This window comes from Panulirus ornatus, chromosome 56 (genome assembly GCF_036320965.1).
Source record: "Panulirus ornatus isolate Po-2019 chromosome 56, ASM3632096v1, whole genome shotgun sequence".
In the NCBI taxonomy this organism is placed as follows: domain Eukaryota; kingdom Metazoa; phylum Arthropoda; class Malacostraca; order Decapoda; family Palinuridae; genus Panulirus; species Panulirus ornatus.
Genome location: NC_092279.1, coordinates 2,573,126 through 2,594,537, shown reverse-complemented (window position 1 = coordinate 2,594,537; position 21,412 = coordinate 2,573,126). Strand labels below are relative to the sequence as shown.

The following is a 21,412-nucleotide window of genomic DNA, read 5'->3' as shown; positions in this document are numbered from 1 at the left end:
GGAGAAAAAGTGGAGGATGTGAAGTGTTTTAGATATCTGGGAGTGGACTTAGCAGCAAATGGAACCATGGAAGTGGAAGAGTCACAGGGTGGGGGAGGGGGCGAAGGTTCTGGGAGCAATGAAGAACGTGTGGAAGGAGAGTATGTTATCTCAGACAGCAAAAATGGGTATGTTTGAAGGAATAGTAGTTCCAACAATGATATATGGTTGCGAGGCATGGGATATTGATAGGGTTGTACGGAGGAGGGTGGATGCGTTAGAAATGATATGTTTGAGGACAATATGTGGTGTGAGGTGGTTTGATCAAGTAAGTAATGAAAGATGTGTGGAAATAAAAGAGTGTGGTTGAGGGACATATGGAGAGAACAAATGAGGAAATACAGACAAGGGTCAGAGGTGGCAGGAACAAGGAGAAGCAGGAGACCAAATTGGAGGTGGGAGGATGGAGTGAGAAAGATTTTGAGCAATAGAGGCCTGAACATACAGCAGGGTGAGAGGCATGCAAGGAACAGAGTGAATTGGAACGATGTGGTATACTGGGGTTGATGTGCTGTCAATGGGTTGAACCAGGGCATGTGAAATGTCTTGGGTAAACCATGAAAGGTCTGTGGAGCCTGGATGTGGATAGTGAGCTGTGGTTTTGGTGCATTGCACATGACAGCTAGAGACTGAGTGTGAACGAATGTGTGCTATTTTCCTGTGTGGTGGGTGGCGATGGGAATGGATGAAGGCAGCAAGTATGAAAATGTACAAGTGTATATGTCTGTGTATGTATATGTATGTATACATTGAAATGTATATGTATGTATATGTATGTATACATTGAAATGTTTATGTGTGTATATGTATGTATACATTGAAATGTATATGTTCATGTATGGGCATTCATGAAGATATGTGTATATGAATGGTTGGGCCATTCTTCATCTGTTTCCTTGCGCTACCTCACTGATACGGGAAACAGCGATTAAGTATAATGATAATAACAAAGATATATGCAAAGCATGTGAAGCATCTGGGGTAAACCATGGAAAGGTCTGTGATGTGGATAGGGAGCTGTGGTTTTGGTGCATTACACATAACATCTAGAGATCGAGTGTGAATAAAAGTGGCCTTTTTTTGTCATTTTCCTGGTGTTACCTTGCTGAAGTGGGGGGTACTGATGCTCTTTCCTGTGTGGTGGGGTAACGACAGGAATGGATGAAGGCAAGCAAGTATGAATATGTACATGTGGATATATGTATATATATGTGTATGTAGGTATATGTTGATATGTATATGCATGTATATGTGCATGTATGGGCATTTGTGTATATATGTGTGTCTATGAGTGGATGGGCCATTCTTTTTCTGTTTCCTGGTGCTACCTCGCTGATGAAATAGCAATTAAGTATAATATAAATGAAATGCATATTCTTATGTACTTTATGCATTATTCATGTATCTACATGTCATTAACACACATTATATCAATATACAGATGCAAAAATAACCATTTTATTCAAAACATAAACACTTATAAAAGAGAAACTATTTCTTTTATCAGAAAACTGAGTGCAATAGCTGTCATATACATCTGGCTTTCCACCCTCATGACAATAATTACACTTCCTTAGACAATTTACAGATAATAGTGATGTGTAATATTTTTTCCAGCTGTGATATTAGGTTGCTAGTGACATCTATGTAAAAGCTATGAACTACAAATCAGCTGGGAGACTAAAACATTGCTGCCAAAATCTTTGCCAATCTAGTCGCACTCTGCAGCAACATAGCATACCTGTGTAACAGCACATTGCAGCTCAAGGGGTAAATTATCCTGAAATATTTCAAAATGAAAGGAAAAGAATATCTCATAGTTAGAACAAACATATGAAAGATTTTTTCTTAAAAGTTGTCATAACAACAAATTGTTAAGTGTCTATCTAAGCTTCTACCCTTATTTCTGATTGTCACAGGAGTGAAGCATCGTTATTTGACCCACTGATATATGAGGGCTTGCAGTATAAGTACATAGGTTCCACCTACAACCAAAGTTTAAGACTCCCTGGGTTTGTCAAAGCCCTTTATATTATAAAAGCAACTTTTTTTCACACAAAGCCTATCCACAAATTACCAAACCCACTTGTGCTGTTACGAAAAAAGAAAAAGAAAAACATTGGACTATAATACAAAGCATGGTCTATATTCGATCCTTTTAGAGGAACTCCTCCCTCATGTATTTTCAAGGCATGAATCATACATGATTTTGAGACCTAAACTGGAAAAAATAACATCTGTATATGATAAATGTCTACAGATGTACCCTAGCATTCCACTGGTAAACTAGTCAAAACATGATTCTGTAGGAAAACACCAGTTTATTTCTTCTTATCCTCCATCATGACTCAGAGATATGCAATGATCTTGTCCTATGTGCTGGGATTCTCATGTTCCCATCATACACTTCCTTCTGATTTACTGCTACTGGCGACTACTCGATTGGCATTGTGATAATAATGATGAGGAAGCCTTTATCCTGACTGTATAGGCCAGCCAGCACCAAAAAAAATCATCCAGTATATCATGGGTTATTACATGAGGCAGAGGGAGTTTTCCAGAAAAAAAAAGGAGGGCAAGTATTCATATCTCAAACCCCCATTGATTATGCAACAATTGCAAGTGACCCTGTTTCCACAAGATCTCACACTAGAGCTCCAGATTTTGTCCTGTGATCTAACTAAGTATGTAGCACCTTAAAACTGAGTGATAAACCAATAAAGTCATAATACACCACTGTTGAAATGAGTAAACTGGGAACCACTTTTACAAGTCATACAAATAAGTCAAAATAACATACCACACCATAACTGACTCATACAAGGATACTTATGCATGATATGATGGAAGTAGCCTTAATGAACAGGATGTTGAAGACATCCTACATGGGCTGTGATAAAGAGAATTATGAAGTATGTCTGTACTGACTGTCGAGGAATAATGATATCATCATCAAAAGGGGGTTGCTGATTGGTTGGAGAGAGTATCAGGCCAAGCCATAGACCATTACTACCAAAAAGTGGTTAGCCTAGGGTGAGAGGCATTTAACTCACCAGGAAGAAGAGGGTTAAGAGGTTTCTGGCCCCAGAAATCATGTAGAATTTCTCATAGCTTGCAGGACAAACCGACTGTGAAGAGGAATTATCAAGAAAACACATACTGTAACAGTTTGTACTTCTGTCATGTTGCAAAACAAGCTATATTCTCTATTCAGCATCCATTGTGGATCTCGTATTTCACTCCTTGATTCAAAATGTCCATCCTTGATTTTCTTTGTGCACCTTGGACAGTACCTTACAAGAATTCATTGAGAAATCTACAAGATATATCATGGCATACAGGAATTCTGCAAAATAAAGTATGAAGTGGCACAAAGACAAGTAGTGGTTGAAAGAGACTTTAAGTAATCTATAAGAATGTAGATGAATTATTGGGAAATGGAAAAGAGCTGGTGTTTAAACACTGAGTAACAGAAATTAAACTATATGTTGTAAGTGATGAGGCAAAACTTACCACAGAGACAATATCTAGTCATATATTTTGGTAAATCATTCACAACAAACATTGAACCAAACTGGATTATACCTCAAAGTCTGGTCATCACACCTAAAGAAGTATAAGTATCTGAGTGAAATGGTACAGGGAAGGAAAACTAGGATAGTACCTGAATTATGGAGACGGAGTCATGATGAAAGGATGAAGGCTACAAAGTTGCCCACCGTGGAGGTGAGGAGAGAAAGGGGGAACCTGATAACAGCCTTCAGATTTCTGAGTTAGCCGAACAATACTGACATTGAGCAGCTCAAGAAATGCAGCAAATGAATAACCAGAGGCCATGACAAAAAGTTTGGGAAAAAGGTGGTTAGAAAGAATGTGAAGTACTAGTTTAGAGTTACAAGATGGAAATGGTTGGATGAAACTAACCATGGAAACAGTGAATACTGTTTACAGAGGATTATAAGGCTACCTGATGAGACAGAACTTCATGAGACAGGAGCCAATGAGTGAAATTACAAATAGGTAATTTCAAAGGATTAAGGGTTTTACAAGTACAGGTAATCGCAATGAATGACAGACCAGTCTCCATAGCAATTGTGGTTTGTAAAACACTGGATTATATCTGAAAGCATGTGGATGACTATGACATAAGAGAAAGACATATATTCAAGGAAAGGATGTCATGCGTAACAGGTCTCAGACTTCTACAACAGAGTGAGCTCTGTTTTAGACAAATGAGAGGGGTGAGATTATAAATTCTTGGACCGCCAGAAATGATTTGATACTGTTCAACATAGGAAATTGGATCTTTATGCAGGAATAAGGGGGAATCCTTCGATGGCTAGAAAATTACCTAAATGAAAGTACCTCCTTGACATACGTTGGGGTCACCACTGATGTGGTCCAAGGACCAATACTTTTATTGCCAGAAAGACTAGACTCATACCTAGATATGTTAGCAGATGTTGCCAAGGTCATGAAAAAAATAAAGAGTGATGAGGATTGCATGAACTTACAAAGGGACATAGACATATTCCAAAGCTTCTCTGTTACATGATTAATGAAAGTCAACCACAGTGAATGCAAAGGAACACAGTGAAAGATGGCCTTGGTATGAGCATTATCTAGCAGGAACTAACTTAGCAACAGGAATCTGTTAGTGAGGACTTGGGAATCAACATCTTATCTAAACTTGAGAATTATGAATGAGACATAATATTTAATGATAAAATTAGTATTGCACTTGAGTACATGGATAAGGAAATATATTTTCTCTTTAATAATTATTCATATCACACGTTAGTGAGGTAACAAGAGGAACAGACACAGAAAGGCCTTATTTGCTTGCATCCATTCTTTAGCCGTCGCGTGCAATGCATCAAAACCAGAGCCCTAAAATCCACAACCAGGCACCACAGACCTTTCAGTGGTTTCTCCTAAGTTGCTTCAAATGCCTTGGTTCAGTCAACCACAATGCTCCACTTCAGTCTATCCCATGCACACCTTTTACTTCCTGCATGTTCAGACTCTGAGCACAAAAATCTCACTACATCTTTCCATCTCCAATTTGGTTTCCCCTTTCTCTTTGTTCCCTCCACTTCTGTTACATACATCTTCTGTGTCAACCTCTCTTCTCTCATTCTCACCATATTTCCAAACCACTTCAGCACACCCTCTTCAGCTTTCTCAACCATACTCTTCATAATACAACATCTCTCTCTCTCACCCTACAATACTTAATCAACCATCCTCATACCACATACTGTCCTCAGGCATTTCATTTCACATTCATCCTCTTCCATAAACTCTCATCTATGGCCCACACCTTGCATCTGTACATCATTACTGGGACTACTTTACCTCCAAACCCACCCATTTTTGGCCTCTCTGGAAAAGACCTTTCTTTCCACAAATTCGTCAATGCTCCCAAACCTTTCACCCACTCACCTCCACTTCCATGGTTCCATTTGCTGCCATGTCCACTCCCAGGTATCTAAAAAGGATAAGGAAATGTTTAGCAAACTTTGCCTAATACATAAGACCACAGCTCAAGTAAGATCAACACATTTAAAGAAGCAAAAAGAATTACCATAGATGGTCTAGAGGACAACAAAGATGGGACCAGAATTAAACAAGCTGAGTTACATTGCCATGCAAGAGGCCATAGCTTTGCCCACCACAGTAAAGGTAAGAGTAAGGAGTTACTTAATAATTACCTTTAAGTGAATTAACCAGTTTGATGATGGTGATAGGGAATTGTTCTTTAGAAAAAATAAGATAAAACAACTGGAAAACATAAACATTTAACTTATCAGAAAAGATGCAAAGAAGTACTTTTATATAATCAGAGTACGGCATGAAGGGAATAAGCTAAGTAATGATATAGTAAATGCTGACAGCATATAAAAGTCTAAAATAATGCATGATAAAAAAAGTTTAAGAGATGAGGTTCAATAAATGAAGACTCCATCACCATACTATATAAACAGGCAGTCAAATATTATAAACTAAGTGATGACATTGTTCATGCTGACAGTACACAAAAGTCTAAGAAGTTGTATGATAGCTGTTAAAATTTGCAAGATGAGGTCCCATGATTGCAAAACTTCCTTCCTGTACAGTACAAAAACATACTTACAAACAATAACCAAAACTAACAGGTATTCCATTTCCTTTTTTTTTTTTGCCTGTCTTATTCATCAACCTTTCCCATATCACAGTATCAGTTATCTGTACATCACAATATACATCTATACATATTTACAGTTATAATGCTTCAAATTAGATCATTTTTGATTTTGGTGCAGTGGAAGCTCCTGATTTCTTGAATATCCTTTATGAGTCTTTCCACGGATGTGACATTAAAGTTTTATGTTACCATCTTAATTATTTACTAATTTCATATTATACCATGATAACAGCAGTAAAGTAATTCTTTTACACATAATCTTTTGGCAAAAAAAAAAAATAAATACATTAGTGACTCTCAATCACAGTTATGACAGCGTTTAACAATTTCTCTAGTTCTCCCAACGTTAGCTTGAGAAAATGTTGACCATTTGAAGACATCACAAACTGTCTTAGATTTTCTTCTGTGAAGGGCAAGTTCGGGCATGGTTCCTTTGCTTCTGCCCAGAAGCCGACTAGCAAGTTACCCAATTCTTGGAGTGAATCTGATGTGGTTTCGGCCATACATCTGCAGGATATAGAGGTGGAAAAATGATCAGCACAAGTATCTGAATGAGAACAGAGCATCGAAAGGATATCAAGGTAATAGAATGAACAAAAAGGCATGCAAAAACTGGGGCTTTTAGATAGAATTCAGCATGGACCACAGTAGAGTGTGCAACGACAAAAGGAGAGTAGCATACTTAACCCCATCAGTGCACAATTGATAATCTTAGTCTCCTCCATTGCACAAAAAAAGCAAAATCACTTTTCCCCCTTCTATGAAAGGTGCAGAAAAAATATATATTCTCTTTTTCTTAAGAAATAAGACTTTTCTGTTCCTGCCAAGGAAAACTTTTTTAATCAACTACACTGGCCAATCCTTTGGATGCAAGTTACATAAACTTACATTTCATTTTTTTTTACTTACAAGTGTACAAAAACTATCAAAAATATTATTTTTTCTTATGAGTTAAGAGTTAAGGATTTGTTGCTTATAGAAAATACATTACTTACCAAACTAGGTAAGGAAATATCAGCCATATGGTGAAGGCTGGTGAACCTAGTAATGGTGTGTTTACCAATTCTACATGTGAAATGAGATCATCTTTTGTAGAGAGCAAAAGGAACAGCCAGTTTTGTCCACTCTTGTACGGCCTTCTTTTTTTCAAAGATTTACAAAAAAGAAATTCATTGTTAAAGAAAGAGATTTAAAAAACATAAATGTAATTTGCTGTATAATCAGTATTATGGATAAGTTAACAGTGTTGCCAACAGGCTTCTTTTATCATGATTTTATTTTCAAGTTATTCACTGATACCCCTCAACTGCCATGTTACTCACCTCTGCATTTAAATTATCCATCACTAATACCTAATTTCTTACATCAAAACTGCTGACACACTCATTCTTGGCCAGGTGTATAAATACTAATAATCACCCATCTCTCACCATTCACTTTCAGTTTTAACAACATCGATCTAGAATTTACTTCCTTAAACTCTATCACACTCCAACAACTCCTGCTTCTGGAGTAGTGCTATTCCTTCCTTAGCTCTTGCCCATTCACCAACCCCTGACTCTATCCTTAAGTCATTTCCAAACCCTTGAAGTTTGCTTCACACAGAGATAGAACATCCAGGTTTCTTTCCTCATAGTACTTATCTCTCCTCCCTTCTCACCTTGGTTACATCCATACACATTTAGACATACTAGCCTGCACCTCCAAGGAAGATGAGCACTCCCTGCTTGGCTCCTTCTTCTGTTCCATCTTTTGAAAATTGAAATACAGGAAGGGGAAGATTTCCAGCCCCATGCTCACACTCCCTTTAGTCACCTTCTACGATAATTAGGGAATACACAGGATAAATTCTGTCTCCTCTGGGAAACAAAATGTATTAGAATTAGAGACTCATACACATTTAATCCCCTCAAGGCATTTCTACTGACTGCTATGGCATTGTACCTAATGGGGAGGGAATGTTCATGTATTCGAAGGCTTGGCATTGGTACTATACAGCAGCAGTACTAGAATGAGAAGAGCAATATGGTTCAAGCTGTTAAACTCTTTCAATCTTCAGACCATCTAGTCATACCATATACTCCTCTCAAACAGCTAATTTCCATAGCCTGAATACTTGACCTGTGTTACTCATTCCATGTCCATGTTATGGCTGCACAGGTCAGGGGTGGGAGGACTATGTTGTCCCTTAATCCTTTCTTCCCTCCCATACTTACACTTTTACCCTTAATTATTCTAATAAGAGACTCAATGACTCTTCTATCCTGTACAGCTCTCTCTCCTCTCTCTCCCTCCATATTACCAAACTTACCTAAGATAGCTCCTAAATACTTAAATTCTCTCACCTATTCCAATCTTCCTCACTCCATATCTGTAACATAGTTTAGTACGCTTTCTCCTTTCACTTACACGGTTTTGCAAAATCTATACTTTTACTCTGTTTCCTTTCAAACACCATTACTTTACTTTTACTCACATTAACCTTCAATCACCTATGCTTACAAACATCATGAAAATACCTACAATGTTCTGTAACTCCTTTTCACATTCAGCAAACAACACAGTATCATCCACAAACACACTTGTCACTAGCCACCATGCCTCTACCACACTCTTTGTATGTATCTCTTTCCCTAGTTTTGCTTTTACTCCTTTCATCACTTCATCTGTATGTATGTTAAAAAGCCAGCTGTTAAAACAGAAACTGTATTATGAGTTGAAAGGATAGACAGACTATGGAGGAAATATGAAAGACACTGCAGCCCATTAACATATGAAAGATATTGGAGAGTAAGGAATGAGTCTTACAGAGTGAGAAGTGTGGAGCTGAGAAATTTTGAAAAAAGCAAGACATCCTAAAACTTTCCCAAAACTTCACCAAAAATAGTTTGTAAAAAGGCAAGAAATCAGCTTAAGGGACTAAAGAGACAAGAATTCTTGATGATAGGAGAATATGTGAGGGGTTGAATGCTAAGTTCAAAAGTGCTTTCAACATGGAGGCCAATTAATGCACCAGCAATACTAAAGTGGGAGGGGGATGAAGCCCAGAAATATATAGTAATCGAAAGAAACGAAGCAATCAGGCTATTAGAATAACCTGACCCAAACAAAGCCCTGGGTACTGATAAGGTCTCCCCATACAAGCTGAAAGAATTTGCTGAAGCACTTGCTAGACTACTAGAAATGTTCAATAAGGCATTAGCGGAAGATGTAGTGCCAAAGATGCTGAAGAGGGCAAAAATTGCAGGGAATCAGGAAACAGCACTAAACTACAAGCCAGTTTCAATAATGAATGTGGTTCATAAAAGTTGGAAAAGATGGTTTGGACACATAGAAAGAATGAGTGAGGAAAAATTGACAAAGAGGATATACGTGTCAGAGGTGGAGGGAACAAGGAGAAGCAGAAGACCAAATTGGAGGTGGAAGGATAGAGTGAAAAAGATTTTAAGCGATTGGGGCCTAAACATACAGGAAGGTGAGGCATGCAAGGAACAGAGTGGCCTGGAATGATGTGGTATACCAGGGTTGACATGCTGTCAATGGACTGAACTAGGGCATGTTAAACATCTGTGGCAAACCATGGAAAGGTCTGTGGGGCCTGGATGTGGATAGGGAGCTGTGGTTTCGGTGCATTACACAAGACAGCTACAGACTGAGCGTGAACAAATGTGGCCTTTTTTTTTTTTTCAGGCACTACCTTGCTGAAGCAGGGGGTAGTGATGCTGTTTTCTGTGGTACAGGGTAGCGATAGGAATGGATGAAGGCAAGCAAGTATGAATATGTACATGTGTATATATGTATATGTCTTTGTATGTTTATGTATGTATATCTTGATATGTATATATGTACATGTGTGTGTATGGGGGTATATATATATATATATATATATATATATATATATATATATATATATATATATATATGGGGAGAAAGAATACTTCCCACGCATTCCTCACGTGTCATAGAAGGCGACTAAAGGAGACGGGAGCAGGGGGCCAGAAACCCTCCCCTCCTTGTATTTTAACTTTCTAAAAGGGGAAACAGAAGAAGGAGTCACGCGGGGAGTGCTCATCCTCCTCGAAGGCTCAGATTGGGGTGTCTAAATGTGTGTGGATGTAACCAAGATAAGAAAAAAGGAGAGATATGTAGTATGTTTGAGGAAAGGAACCTGGATGTTTTGGCTCTCAGTGAAACGAAGCTCAAGTATAACAGGGGAAGAGTGGTTTGGGAATGTCTTGGGAGTAAAGCCAGGGGTTAGTGAGAGGACAAGAGCAAGGGAAGGAGTAGCACTACTCCTGAAACAGGAGCTGTGGGAGTATGTGATAGAGTGTAAGAAAGTAAACTCTAGATTGATATGGGTAAAAGTGAAAGTTGATGGAGAGAGATGGGTGATTATTGGTGCATATGCACCTGGGCATGAGAAGAAAGATCATGAGAGGCAAGTGTTTTGGGAGCAGCTAAATGAGTGTGTTAGTGGTTTTTGATGCACAAGACCGTGTTATACTGATGGGTGATTTGAATGCAAAGGTGAGTAATGTGGCAGTTGAGGAAATAATTCATATACATGGGGTGTTCAGTGTTGTAAATGGAAATGGTGAAGAGCTTGTAGATTTATGTGCTGAAAAAGGACTGGTCTTTGGGAATACCTGGTTTAAAAAGAGAGATATACATAAGTATACTTATGTAAGTAGGAGAGATGGCCAGAGAGCGTTATTGGATTACGTGTTAATTGATAGGCGCGTGAAAGAGCGACTTTTGGATGTTAATGTGCTGATAGGTGCAACTGGAGGGATGTCTGATCATTATCTTGTGGAGGCGAAGGTGAAGATTTGTAGGGGTTTTCAGAAACGAAGAGAGAATTTTGGGGTGAAGAGAGTGGTGAGAGTAAGTGAGCTTGGGAAGGAGACTTGTGTGAGGAAGTACCAGGAGAGACTGAGTACAGAATGGAAAAAGGTGAGAACAAAGGAGGTAAGGGGAGTGGGGGAGGAATGGGACGTATTTAGGGAAGCAGTGATGGCTTGCGCAAAAGATGCTTGTGGCATGAGAAGTGTGGGAGGTGGGTTGATTAGAAAGGGTAGTGAGTGGTGGGATGAAGAAGTAAGAGTATTAGTGAAAGAGAAGAGAGAGGCATTTGGACGATTTTTGCAGGGAAAAAATGCAAATGAGTGGGAGATGTATAAAAGAAAGAGGCAGGAAGTCAAGCGAAAGGTGCAAGAGGTGAAAAAGAGGGCAAATGAGAGTTGGGGTGAGAGAGTATCATTAAATCTTAGGGAGAATAAAAAGATGTTCTGGAAGGAGGTAAATAAAGTGCATGACAAGGGAGCAAATGGGAACTTCAGTGAAGGGGGCTAATGGGGAGGTGATAATAAGTAGTGGTGATGTGAGAAGGAGATGGAGTGAGTATTTTGAAGGTTTGTTGAATGTGTTTGATGACAGCATGGCAGATATAGGGTGTTTTGGTCGAGGTGGTGTGCAAAGTGAGAGGGTTAGGGAGAATGATTTGGTAAACAGAGAAGAGGTAGTAAAAGCTTTGTGGAAGATGAAAGCTGGCAAGGCAGCAGGTTTGGATGGTATTGCAGTGGAATTTATTAAAAAAGGGGGTGACTGTACTGTTGACAGGTTGGTAAGGTTATTTAATGTATGTATGATTTATGGTGAGGTGCCTAAGGATTGGCAGAATGCTTGCATAGTGCAAATGTACAAAGGCAAAGGGGATAAGAGTGAGTGCTCAAATTACAGAGGTATAAGTTTGTTGAGTATTCCTGGTAAATTATATGGGAGGGTATTGATTGAGAGGGTGAAGGCATGTACAGAGCATCAGATTGGGGAAGAGCAGTGTGGTTTCAGAAGTGGTAGAGGATGTGTGGATCAGGTGTTTGCTTTGAAAAATGTATGTGAGAAATACTTAGAAAAGCAAATGGATTTGTATGTAGCATTTATGGATCTGGAGAAGGCATAGAGATGCTCTGTGGAAGTTATTAAGAATATATGGTGTGGGAGGCAAGTTGTTAGAAGCAGTGAAAAGTTTTTATCGAGGATGTAAGACATGTGTACGTGTAGGAAGAGAGGAAAGTGATTGGTTCTCAGTGAATGTAGGTTTGCGGCAGGGGTGTGTGATGTCTCCATGGTTGTTTAATTTGTTTATGGATGGGGTTGTTAGGGAGGTGAATGCAAGAGTTTTGGAAAGAGGGGCAAGTATGAAGTCTGTTGGGGATGAGAGAGCTTGGGAAGTGAGTCAGTTGTTGTTCGCTGATGATACAGCGCTGGTGGCTGATTCATGTGAGAAACTGCAGAAGCTGGTGACTGAGTTTGGTAAAGTGTGTGAAAGAAGAAAGTTAAGAGTGAATGTGATTAAGAGCAATGTTATTAGGTACAGTAGGGTTGAGGGTCAAGTCAATTGGGAGGTAAGTTTGAATGGAGAAAAACTGGAGGAAGTAAAGTGTTTTAGATATCTGGGAGTGGATCTGGCAGCGGATGGAACCATGGAAGCGGAAGTGGATCATAGGGTGGGGGAGGGGGCGAAAATTCTGGGAGCCTTGAAGAATGTGTGGAAGTCGAGAACATTATCTCGGAAAGCAAAAATGGCTATGTTTGAAGGAATAGTGGTTCCAACAATGTTGTATGGTTGCGAGGCGTGGGCTATGGATAGAGTTGTGTGCAGGAGGATGGATGTGCTGGAAATGAGATGTTTGAGGACAATGTGTGGTGTGAGGTGGTTTGATCGAGTAAGTAACGTAAGGGTAAGAGAGATGTGTGGAAATAAAAAGAGCGTGGTTGAGAGAGCAGAAGAGGGTGTTTTGAAATGGTTTGGGCACATGGAGAGAATGAATGAGGAAAGATTGACCAAGAGGATATATGTGTCGGAGGTGGAGGGGACGAGGAGATGTGGGAGACCAAATTGGAGGTGGAAAGATGGAGTGAAAAAGATTTTGAGCGATCAAGGCCTGAACATACAGGAGGGTTAAAGGCGTGCAAGGAATAGAGTGAATTGGAACGATGTGTTATACCGGTGTCGACGTGTTGTCAATGGATTGAACCAGGCCATGTGAAGCATCTGGGGTAAACCATGGAAAGTTGTGTGGGGCCTGGATGTGGAAAGGGAGCTGTGGTTTCGGTGCATTATACATGAGAGCCAGAGACTGAGTGTGAACAAATGTGGCCTTTGTTGTCTTTTCCTAGCACTACCTCGCACACATGAGGGGGGAGGGGGCTGTCATTTCATGTGTGGCGGGGTGGCGACGGGAATGAATAAGGGAAGACAGTATGAATTATGTACTTGTGTATATATGTATATGTCTGAGTGTGTATATATATGTATACGTTGAGATGTATAGGTATGTATATGTGCGTGCGTGGACGTGTATGTATATACATGTGTTTGTGGGTGGGTTGGGCCATTCTTTCGTCTGTTTCTTTGCGCTCCTCGTTAATGCGTAAGACAATGACAAAGTATGATAAATATGATAAATAAGAAAAAAAATATATATATATATATATTCAATCCACTGACAGCACGTCAACCCCGGTATACCACATCGATCCAATTCACTCTATTCCTTGCCCTCCTTTCACCCTCCTGCATATTCAGGCCCCGATCACGCAAAATCTTTTTCACTCCATCTTTCCACCTCCAATTTGGTCTCCCACTTCTCCTTGTTCCCTCCACCTCTGACACATACATCCTCTTTGTCAATCTTTCCTCACTCATTCTCTCCATGTGACCAAACCATTTCAAAACATTCTCTTCTGCTCTCTTAACCACACTCTTTTTATTATCATACATCTCTCTTACCCTTACATTACTTACTTGATCAAACCACCTCACACCTCAAACATCTCATTTCCAGCACATCCACCCTCCTCCACACAACTCCATCTATAGCCCACGCCTTGCAACCATATAACATTGTTGGAACCACTATTTCTTCAAACATACCCTGTTTTGCTTTCCAAGATACCGTTCTCGACTTCCACACTTTTTCAACGCTCACAAAACATTCGCCCCTTCCCCCACCCTATGACTCACTTCCACTTCCATGGTTCCATCCGCTGCCAAATCCACTCCCAGACATCTAAAACACTTCGCTTCCTTCAGTTTTTCTCCATTCAAACTTACCTCCCAATTGACTTATCTTTCAACCCTACTGTACCTATTAACCTTGTTCTTATTCACATTTACTCCCAGCTTTCTTCTTTCACACACTTTACCAAACTCAGACACCAGCTTCTGCAGTTTCTTACACGAATCAGCCACCAGCGCTGTATCATCAGCGAACAACAACTGACTCACTTCCCAAGCTCTCTCATCCACAACAGACTGCATACTTGCCCCTTTCCAAAAATCTTGCATTCATCTCCCTAACAACCCCATCCATAAACAATTTAACAACCATGGAGACATCACACACCCCTGCCGCAAACCTACATTCACTGAGAACCAATCACTTTCCTCTCTTCCTACACGTACACATGCATTACATCCTCGATAAAAACTTTTCACCGCTTCTAGCGGCTTACCTCCCACACCATATATTCTTAATACCTTCCACAGAGCATCTCTATCAACTCTATCATATACCTTCTCCAGATCCATAAATGCTACATACAAATCCATTTGCTTTTCTAAGTATTTCTCACATACATTTTTCAAAGCAAACACCTGATCCACACATCCTCTACCACTTCTGAAACCACACTGCTCTTCCCCAGTCTGATGCTCTGTACATGCCTTCACCCTCTCAATCAATACCCTCCCATATAATTTACCAGGGATACTCAACAAACTTATACTTCTGTAATTTGTGCACTCACTCTTATCCCCTTTGCCTTTGTACAATGGCACTATGCAAGCATTCCACCAGTCCTCAGGCACCTCACCATGAGTCATACAAACATTAAACAACCTTACCAACCAGTCAACAATACGGTCACCCTCTTTTTTAATAAATTCCACTGCAATACCATCCAAACCTGCTGCCATGCCGGCTTTCATCTTCTGCAAAGCTTTTACTACCTCTTCTCTGTTTACCAAATCATTCTCCCTAACCCTCTCACTTTGCACACCACCTCGACCAAAACACCCTATATCTGCCACTCTATCATCAAACACGTTTAACAAACCTTCAAAATATTCACTCCTTCTCCTTATCACATTGCCACTACTTGTTATTACCTACCCATTTGCCCCCTTCATTGATGTTCCCATTTGTTCCCTAGTCTTACGCACTTTATTTACCTCCTTCCAGAACATCTTATTCTCCCTAAAATTTAATGATACTCTCTCACCCCAACTCTCATTTGCCTTCTTTTTCACCTCTTGCACCTTTCTCTTGACCTCCTGCCTCTTTCCTTTATACATTTCCCTGCAAAAATCGTCCAAATGCCTCTCTCTTCTCTTTCACTAATAATCTTCCTTCTTCATCCCACCACTAACTACCCTTTCTAATCAACCCACCTCCCACGCTTCTCATGCCACAAGCATCTTTTGCGCGAGCCATCACTGCTTCCCTAAATACATCCCATTGTAACCCCCACTCCCCTTACCTCCTTTGTTCTCACCTTATTCCATTCTGTACTCAGTCTCTCCTGGTACTTCCTCACACAAGTCTACTTCCCAAGCTCACTTACTCTCACCACTCTCTTCACCCCAACATTCTTCCTTCTTTTCGGAAAACCTCTACAAATCTTCACCTTTGCCTCCACAAGATTATGATCAGACATCCCTCCAGTTGCACCTATCAGCACATTAACATCCAAAAGTCTCTCTTTCGCACGCCTATCAATTAACACGTAATCCAATAACGCTCTCTAGCCATCTCTCCTACTTACATATGTATACTCATGTATATCTCTCTTTTCAAACCAGGTATTCCCAATCACCAGTCCTTTTTCAGAACATAAATCTACAAGCTCTTCACCATTTCCATTTACAACACTGAACACTCCATGTACACCAATTATTCCCTCGGCTGCCACACTACTCACTTTTGCATTCAAATCACCCATCACTATAACTTGGTCTCGTGCATCAAAACTACTAACACACTCACTCAGCTTCTCCCAAAACACTTGTTTCTCATGATCTTTCTTCTCATGCCCAGGTACATATGCACCAATAATCACCCATCTCTCTCCATCCAGTTTCAGTTTTACCCATATCAATCTAGAGTTTACATACTTCCACAACTCCTGTTTCAGCAGTAGTGCTACTCCTTTCTTTGCTCTTGTCCTCTCATCAACCCCTGACTTTACTCCTAAGACCTTCCCAAAACACTCTTCCCCTTTATCCTTAAGCTTCCTTTCACTCAAAGCCAAAGCATCCAGGTTCCTTTCCTCAAACGTACTACCTATCTCTCATTTTTTCTCATCTTGGTTACATCTACACATTTAGACACCCCAATTTGAGCCTTCCAGAGGATGAGCACTCCCTGCATGATTCCTTCTTCTGTTTCCCCTTTTAGAAGGTTGAAATACACAGAGGGGAGTGTTTCTAGCCCCCTGCTCCCGTCCCCTTTAGTCACCTTCTATGACACATGGGGAATGTGTGGAAAGTATTCTTTCTCCCCTATCCCCAGGGATAGCATTGATGGGATGGCCTTGATTAGAGCCTCTATTGCCCATGCTGTCTCAGCTTAAAAAAAAAAAGAAAGAAATGACGTTTAAAATAAAAGACATAGTAATTAAGTTGTATGGATAACAGCAGAAAATTAATGAAAAAACATATGAATGTGGTATATGCGAAGAAATAACTACTATTATGACAAGCTAAATGCATGGTTGCAGAACAAAGAGAGCAGTCTATACAAGGAGAATCTGTTAAAAGTAGAATTAGCAATAAGGTGTAGACACAGTAACAACAGTAGTGGGTGAACAACAAAAAATTTGTCATGTACAAACAAATCTTTGGATCATAAATTGTATTACAAAAGAAATTACTTTCAATATACATTACATACAAAAAGAACACTTTCAGTACTTACATGAAATGTGTGATGCGGATTCCAACAAGATTAATCATCTGCTCTATATTTGTCATGCCACTGGAAACTACCTGCTCTGTGACGGAAGTTTCACTGTCGTCTGTTAACCTCTTCTCTTTATCAGAATCTCTCACTTCATCACTAGATGGTGATACTGAGCTTTCTTTTGGAATTTCAGACATTACAGTTTCCAAAGGCTGTCCATCAATAGGTAAAATGTAGTCAAGATATGGCTTACTCTTGAAAAACCTGTATAAAATTTGTACTTTTTCACAGAGAGCAACTGCATCACCACTTCCTCTTTTACATTCTCCCAAATCATATCTGATTTCCGTCAACAATTTTTTTAGTTCTCTAGGGAATCTATCACTCATAACAGCAATCCAATGCTTTTCCCAACAAGAAAACACTTCATTGATACTCCATGGAGGTTTATGCTTAATAATTTTGAGCCAAATATCCTCATATGTATCCTTCATTATGATTTCTAGAATATGACCCAGTGTATGATGTAGTGAGTTATGGATCCCTTTTAATAATTTCTCCTCCTCAGACAAACTAGGAACCCTAGATTTTATATTTTTTCTAAACAACTTACTGCTTCCTTGCTGTTTTGCTGAAATAGATTTTTTGCTTTGCTTTGGAGTTATGTCACATATCATTTTCTCCAGCTGTGGATATTCACTTACACTTTTGTTGAAGTTATCTTCTGTAACAAGATCAAATCTAGGTCTAGCAGCACCACACATCTGAGAATCTTCATCTTCCAAAAGATCATTTGAAATATGTTGATCAGCAGTTTTCCTGTATTCTTTTACAAGATTCATTTTAAGGCTCCGAACACTAAATGCATCAATGGCAGCCATTAAAGCTTTATTCCTGAGATTAACATCATTTGTAAGGAGGCACACATCAAGGCCTTCTTTCTTCAAAAAGAGGCAGCAGTCACGAATAAGATCATCACCACTCTGAAAATCATTAGACTTTGATGAGAAAATATAAAAATATACTTGCAATGTATATCCTGCAAACCATTTTTATTCTAAAACCAGGAAGGTAAAAAATCAAAAGAAATCCACATGCCATGAGATTTTGGCATTTTTCTATACCCCTCCATCAAGATGTTCTTCCTGGCATCTCTTTCAGAGTATGTCCACAATTTCTTTTTTTAAACTCCTATAAACATTCCTCCAAAACTATTCACAATACACTCTTTAGTACTTTTCTTCTTATTTATTTATTATAAATTATAAAATTTATTATAAAATATTTATTATACTTTGTCGCTGTCTCCCATGTTAGTGAGGTAGCGCAAGATAACAGATGAAAGAATAATAGCCCAACCCACCCACATACACGTCCACACACGCACATACACATATCTATACATCTCAACGTATACGTACAAATACACACACAGACATATACATATATACACATGTACATAATTCATACTGTCTGCCCTTATTCATTCCCGTTGCCGCCCCGCCACACATGAAATGACAACCCTCTCCCCCAGCATGTGTGTGAGGTAGCACTAGGAAAAGACAACAAAGGCCACATTCGTTCACACTCAGTCTCTAGATGTCATGTGTAATGCACCGAAAACGCAGCTCCCTTTCCACATCCAGGCCCCACAGAACTTTTCATGGTTTACCCCAGATGCTTCACATGCCCTGGTTCAATGCATTGACAGCACATCGACCCTGGAATATCACATCATTCCGATTCACTCTCTTCCTTGCACACCTTTCACCCTCCTGCATGTTCAGGCCCCGATCACTCAAAATCTTTTTCACTCCATCTTTCCACCTCCAATTTGGTCTCCCACTTCTCGTTCCCCCCACCTCTGACACATATATCCTCTTTGTCAATCTTTTCTCACTCATTCTCTCCATGTGACCAAACCATTTCAAAACACCCTCTTCTGCTCTCTCAACCACACTCTTTTTATTACCACAAATCTCTCTTACCCTTTCATTACTTACTCGATCAAACCACCTCACACCACATATTGTCCTCAAACATCTCATTTCCAGTACATCCACCCTCCTCCACACACCTCTATCTATAGCCCACGACTCGCAACTATATGACATTGTTGGAACCACTATTCCTTCAAACTACCCATTTTTGCTTTCCAAGACAACATTCTTGATTTCCACACATTTTTCAATGCTCCCAGAACTTTTACCCCCTCCCCCACCCTATGATTCACTTCCGCTTCCATGGTTCCATCCGCTGCCAAATCCACTCCCAGATATCTAAAACACTTCACTTCCTCCAGTTTTTCTCCATTCAAACGCACCTCCCAATTGACTTGTCCCTCAACCCTACTGTACCTAATAACCTTGCTCTTATTCACATTAACTGTCAGCTTTCTTCTTTCACACACTTTACCAAACTCAGTCACCAGCTTCTGCAGTTTCTCACACGAATCAGCCACCAGCACTGTATCATCAGCAAACAACAACTGACTCACTTCCCAAGCTCTTTCATCCACAACAGACTACATACTTGCCCCTCTTTCCAAAACTCTTGCATTCACCTCCCTAACAACCCCACCTATAAACAAATCAAACAACCATGGAGACATCACGGACCCCTGCCGCAAACCAACATTCACAGAGAACCAATCACTTTCCTCTCTTCCTACATGTACACATGCCTTACATACTCGATAAAAACTTTTTACTGCTTCTAACAACTTGCCTCCCACACCATATATTCTTAATACCTTCCACAGAGCATTTCTATCAACTCTTAGTTTCATAATAGTCTACTACTCCATCTCCTATATTAACAACCACTCTTATCACAGTTCCAACTTACCCTCTGACTTTCTCACTCCTTAATCTAAGATGATCTCCATATCCACTTTCAGAAAACCCAAATCAACTGCATAAAATCTATACATGCACAATGGGACACTGTTTATCTAAGATGGCCCAAACCATAGATGTTCCTAACAGAAGCATTTCACGTATAGTGGATACCAGTACTGCAATGAAGTGTTTTGGAGCATGAATTATTACTAAACACATCAGTAATTATTACTAAACACAGTTATCATGCTCTTTATGTCTAAAAATGAACACATCCAATAAATGTACGTACGGTGGAGCATAAGTAAAAATAAAAAGAAACAAACATACATGTGCTACATTTCATATGTTGTACAAATGTACTATGGTTATTACCTATGTATGTGTGCTGCATAATGTGCACATTATAATGTGTCTATAATGGTTGAAAATCAATAAAAAGTAACATTCTAATTCATAAAAATTCACTTACATATCCACTTCCAAACCGAAGAATGCAGAAAGATGTTGCAGATGATCTAACCCTTTAACACTATGCGAGTTGAGTGATGCCTCTGGACAGACATTTCGTCATTAAGTGTTGTGCCTCAATTTCAAAGCAATGTACTGAGCCTGGGTGGCAATGTGCAATAATTTCTTCCCACAGTCAGTCATCCTCCAGACATGCCAAGGATAGCACATCTAAGTGAGTTTCCCAGCAAAGAAACTGGGTGGCTTTCGGATAGATTTAGAGGACAAGGCAGAAGATGCAGAATTACTTGATGCTGATGATCCGTCTTCAGATTATGTGGAGAGCAATTTTATGGATACTGACTCTTTAAACATCAAAAGATGACCAAGATGGAGCAGGAAAAGGTTTTCTGGCAAAAGTGGAGGCAGTGTTGCCAGCATCCGCCTAGCATTGACAACTTAGTGTCAGATTGATGTGGCTAGTAATTTTACAAATTTTTTTGGTTTTGTTATGAAAATATAATCAATCAATGACAGTGATTATGATGAGAAAAGATCTGTCATATAAAATAGAAACATAATGGTCAACAGAAAAACAGAAATCGGTATCTCAGTGTACTGAAAATAAATATTAAAATGTACTTGACACTCAAGCCTTACCCTTGCACTATTTACTGCATCAAACTAAAGCATCTACAGGACTTCTACACATTGATACTGTGAGGGTAGTGGATTAAAAATACTTCTGAAAAGAATATTTTTCATTGATATATAAATATCCTTCCAACTGTAAGATTAATTACACTTTCTAAGCAGCTTGAAAAATGTAAATTTTGAGGGTTGAAAAGGATAATTTGAGTGAACATTATGGGGTTAAGCATCATCTGGGGTAGTAAAAGTCTTGGTAACAAGAAATGGGAAAAATTCCATAG

General features: G+C 39.4%; 1 protein-coding gene across 1 annotated transcript in view; it reads right to left on the bottom strand.

The window, feature by feature from the left end:
* Positions 1-1,739: 1,739 nt before the first annotated feature.
* The window catches only part of Swt1 (Swt1 RNA endoribonuclease), a 30,423-nt gene continuing 10,750 nt past the window's right edge, over positions 1,740-21,412 (bottom strand). Inside the window, 2 exon segments of the mRNA XM_071693625.1 lie at positions 1,740-6,844; positions 17,206-18,173. Coding sequence (XP_071549726.1) covers positions 6,514-6,844; positions 17,206-18,173 — 1,299 coding nt within the window. The 3' untranslated portion in view covers positions 1,740-6,513.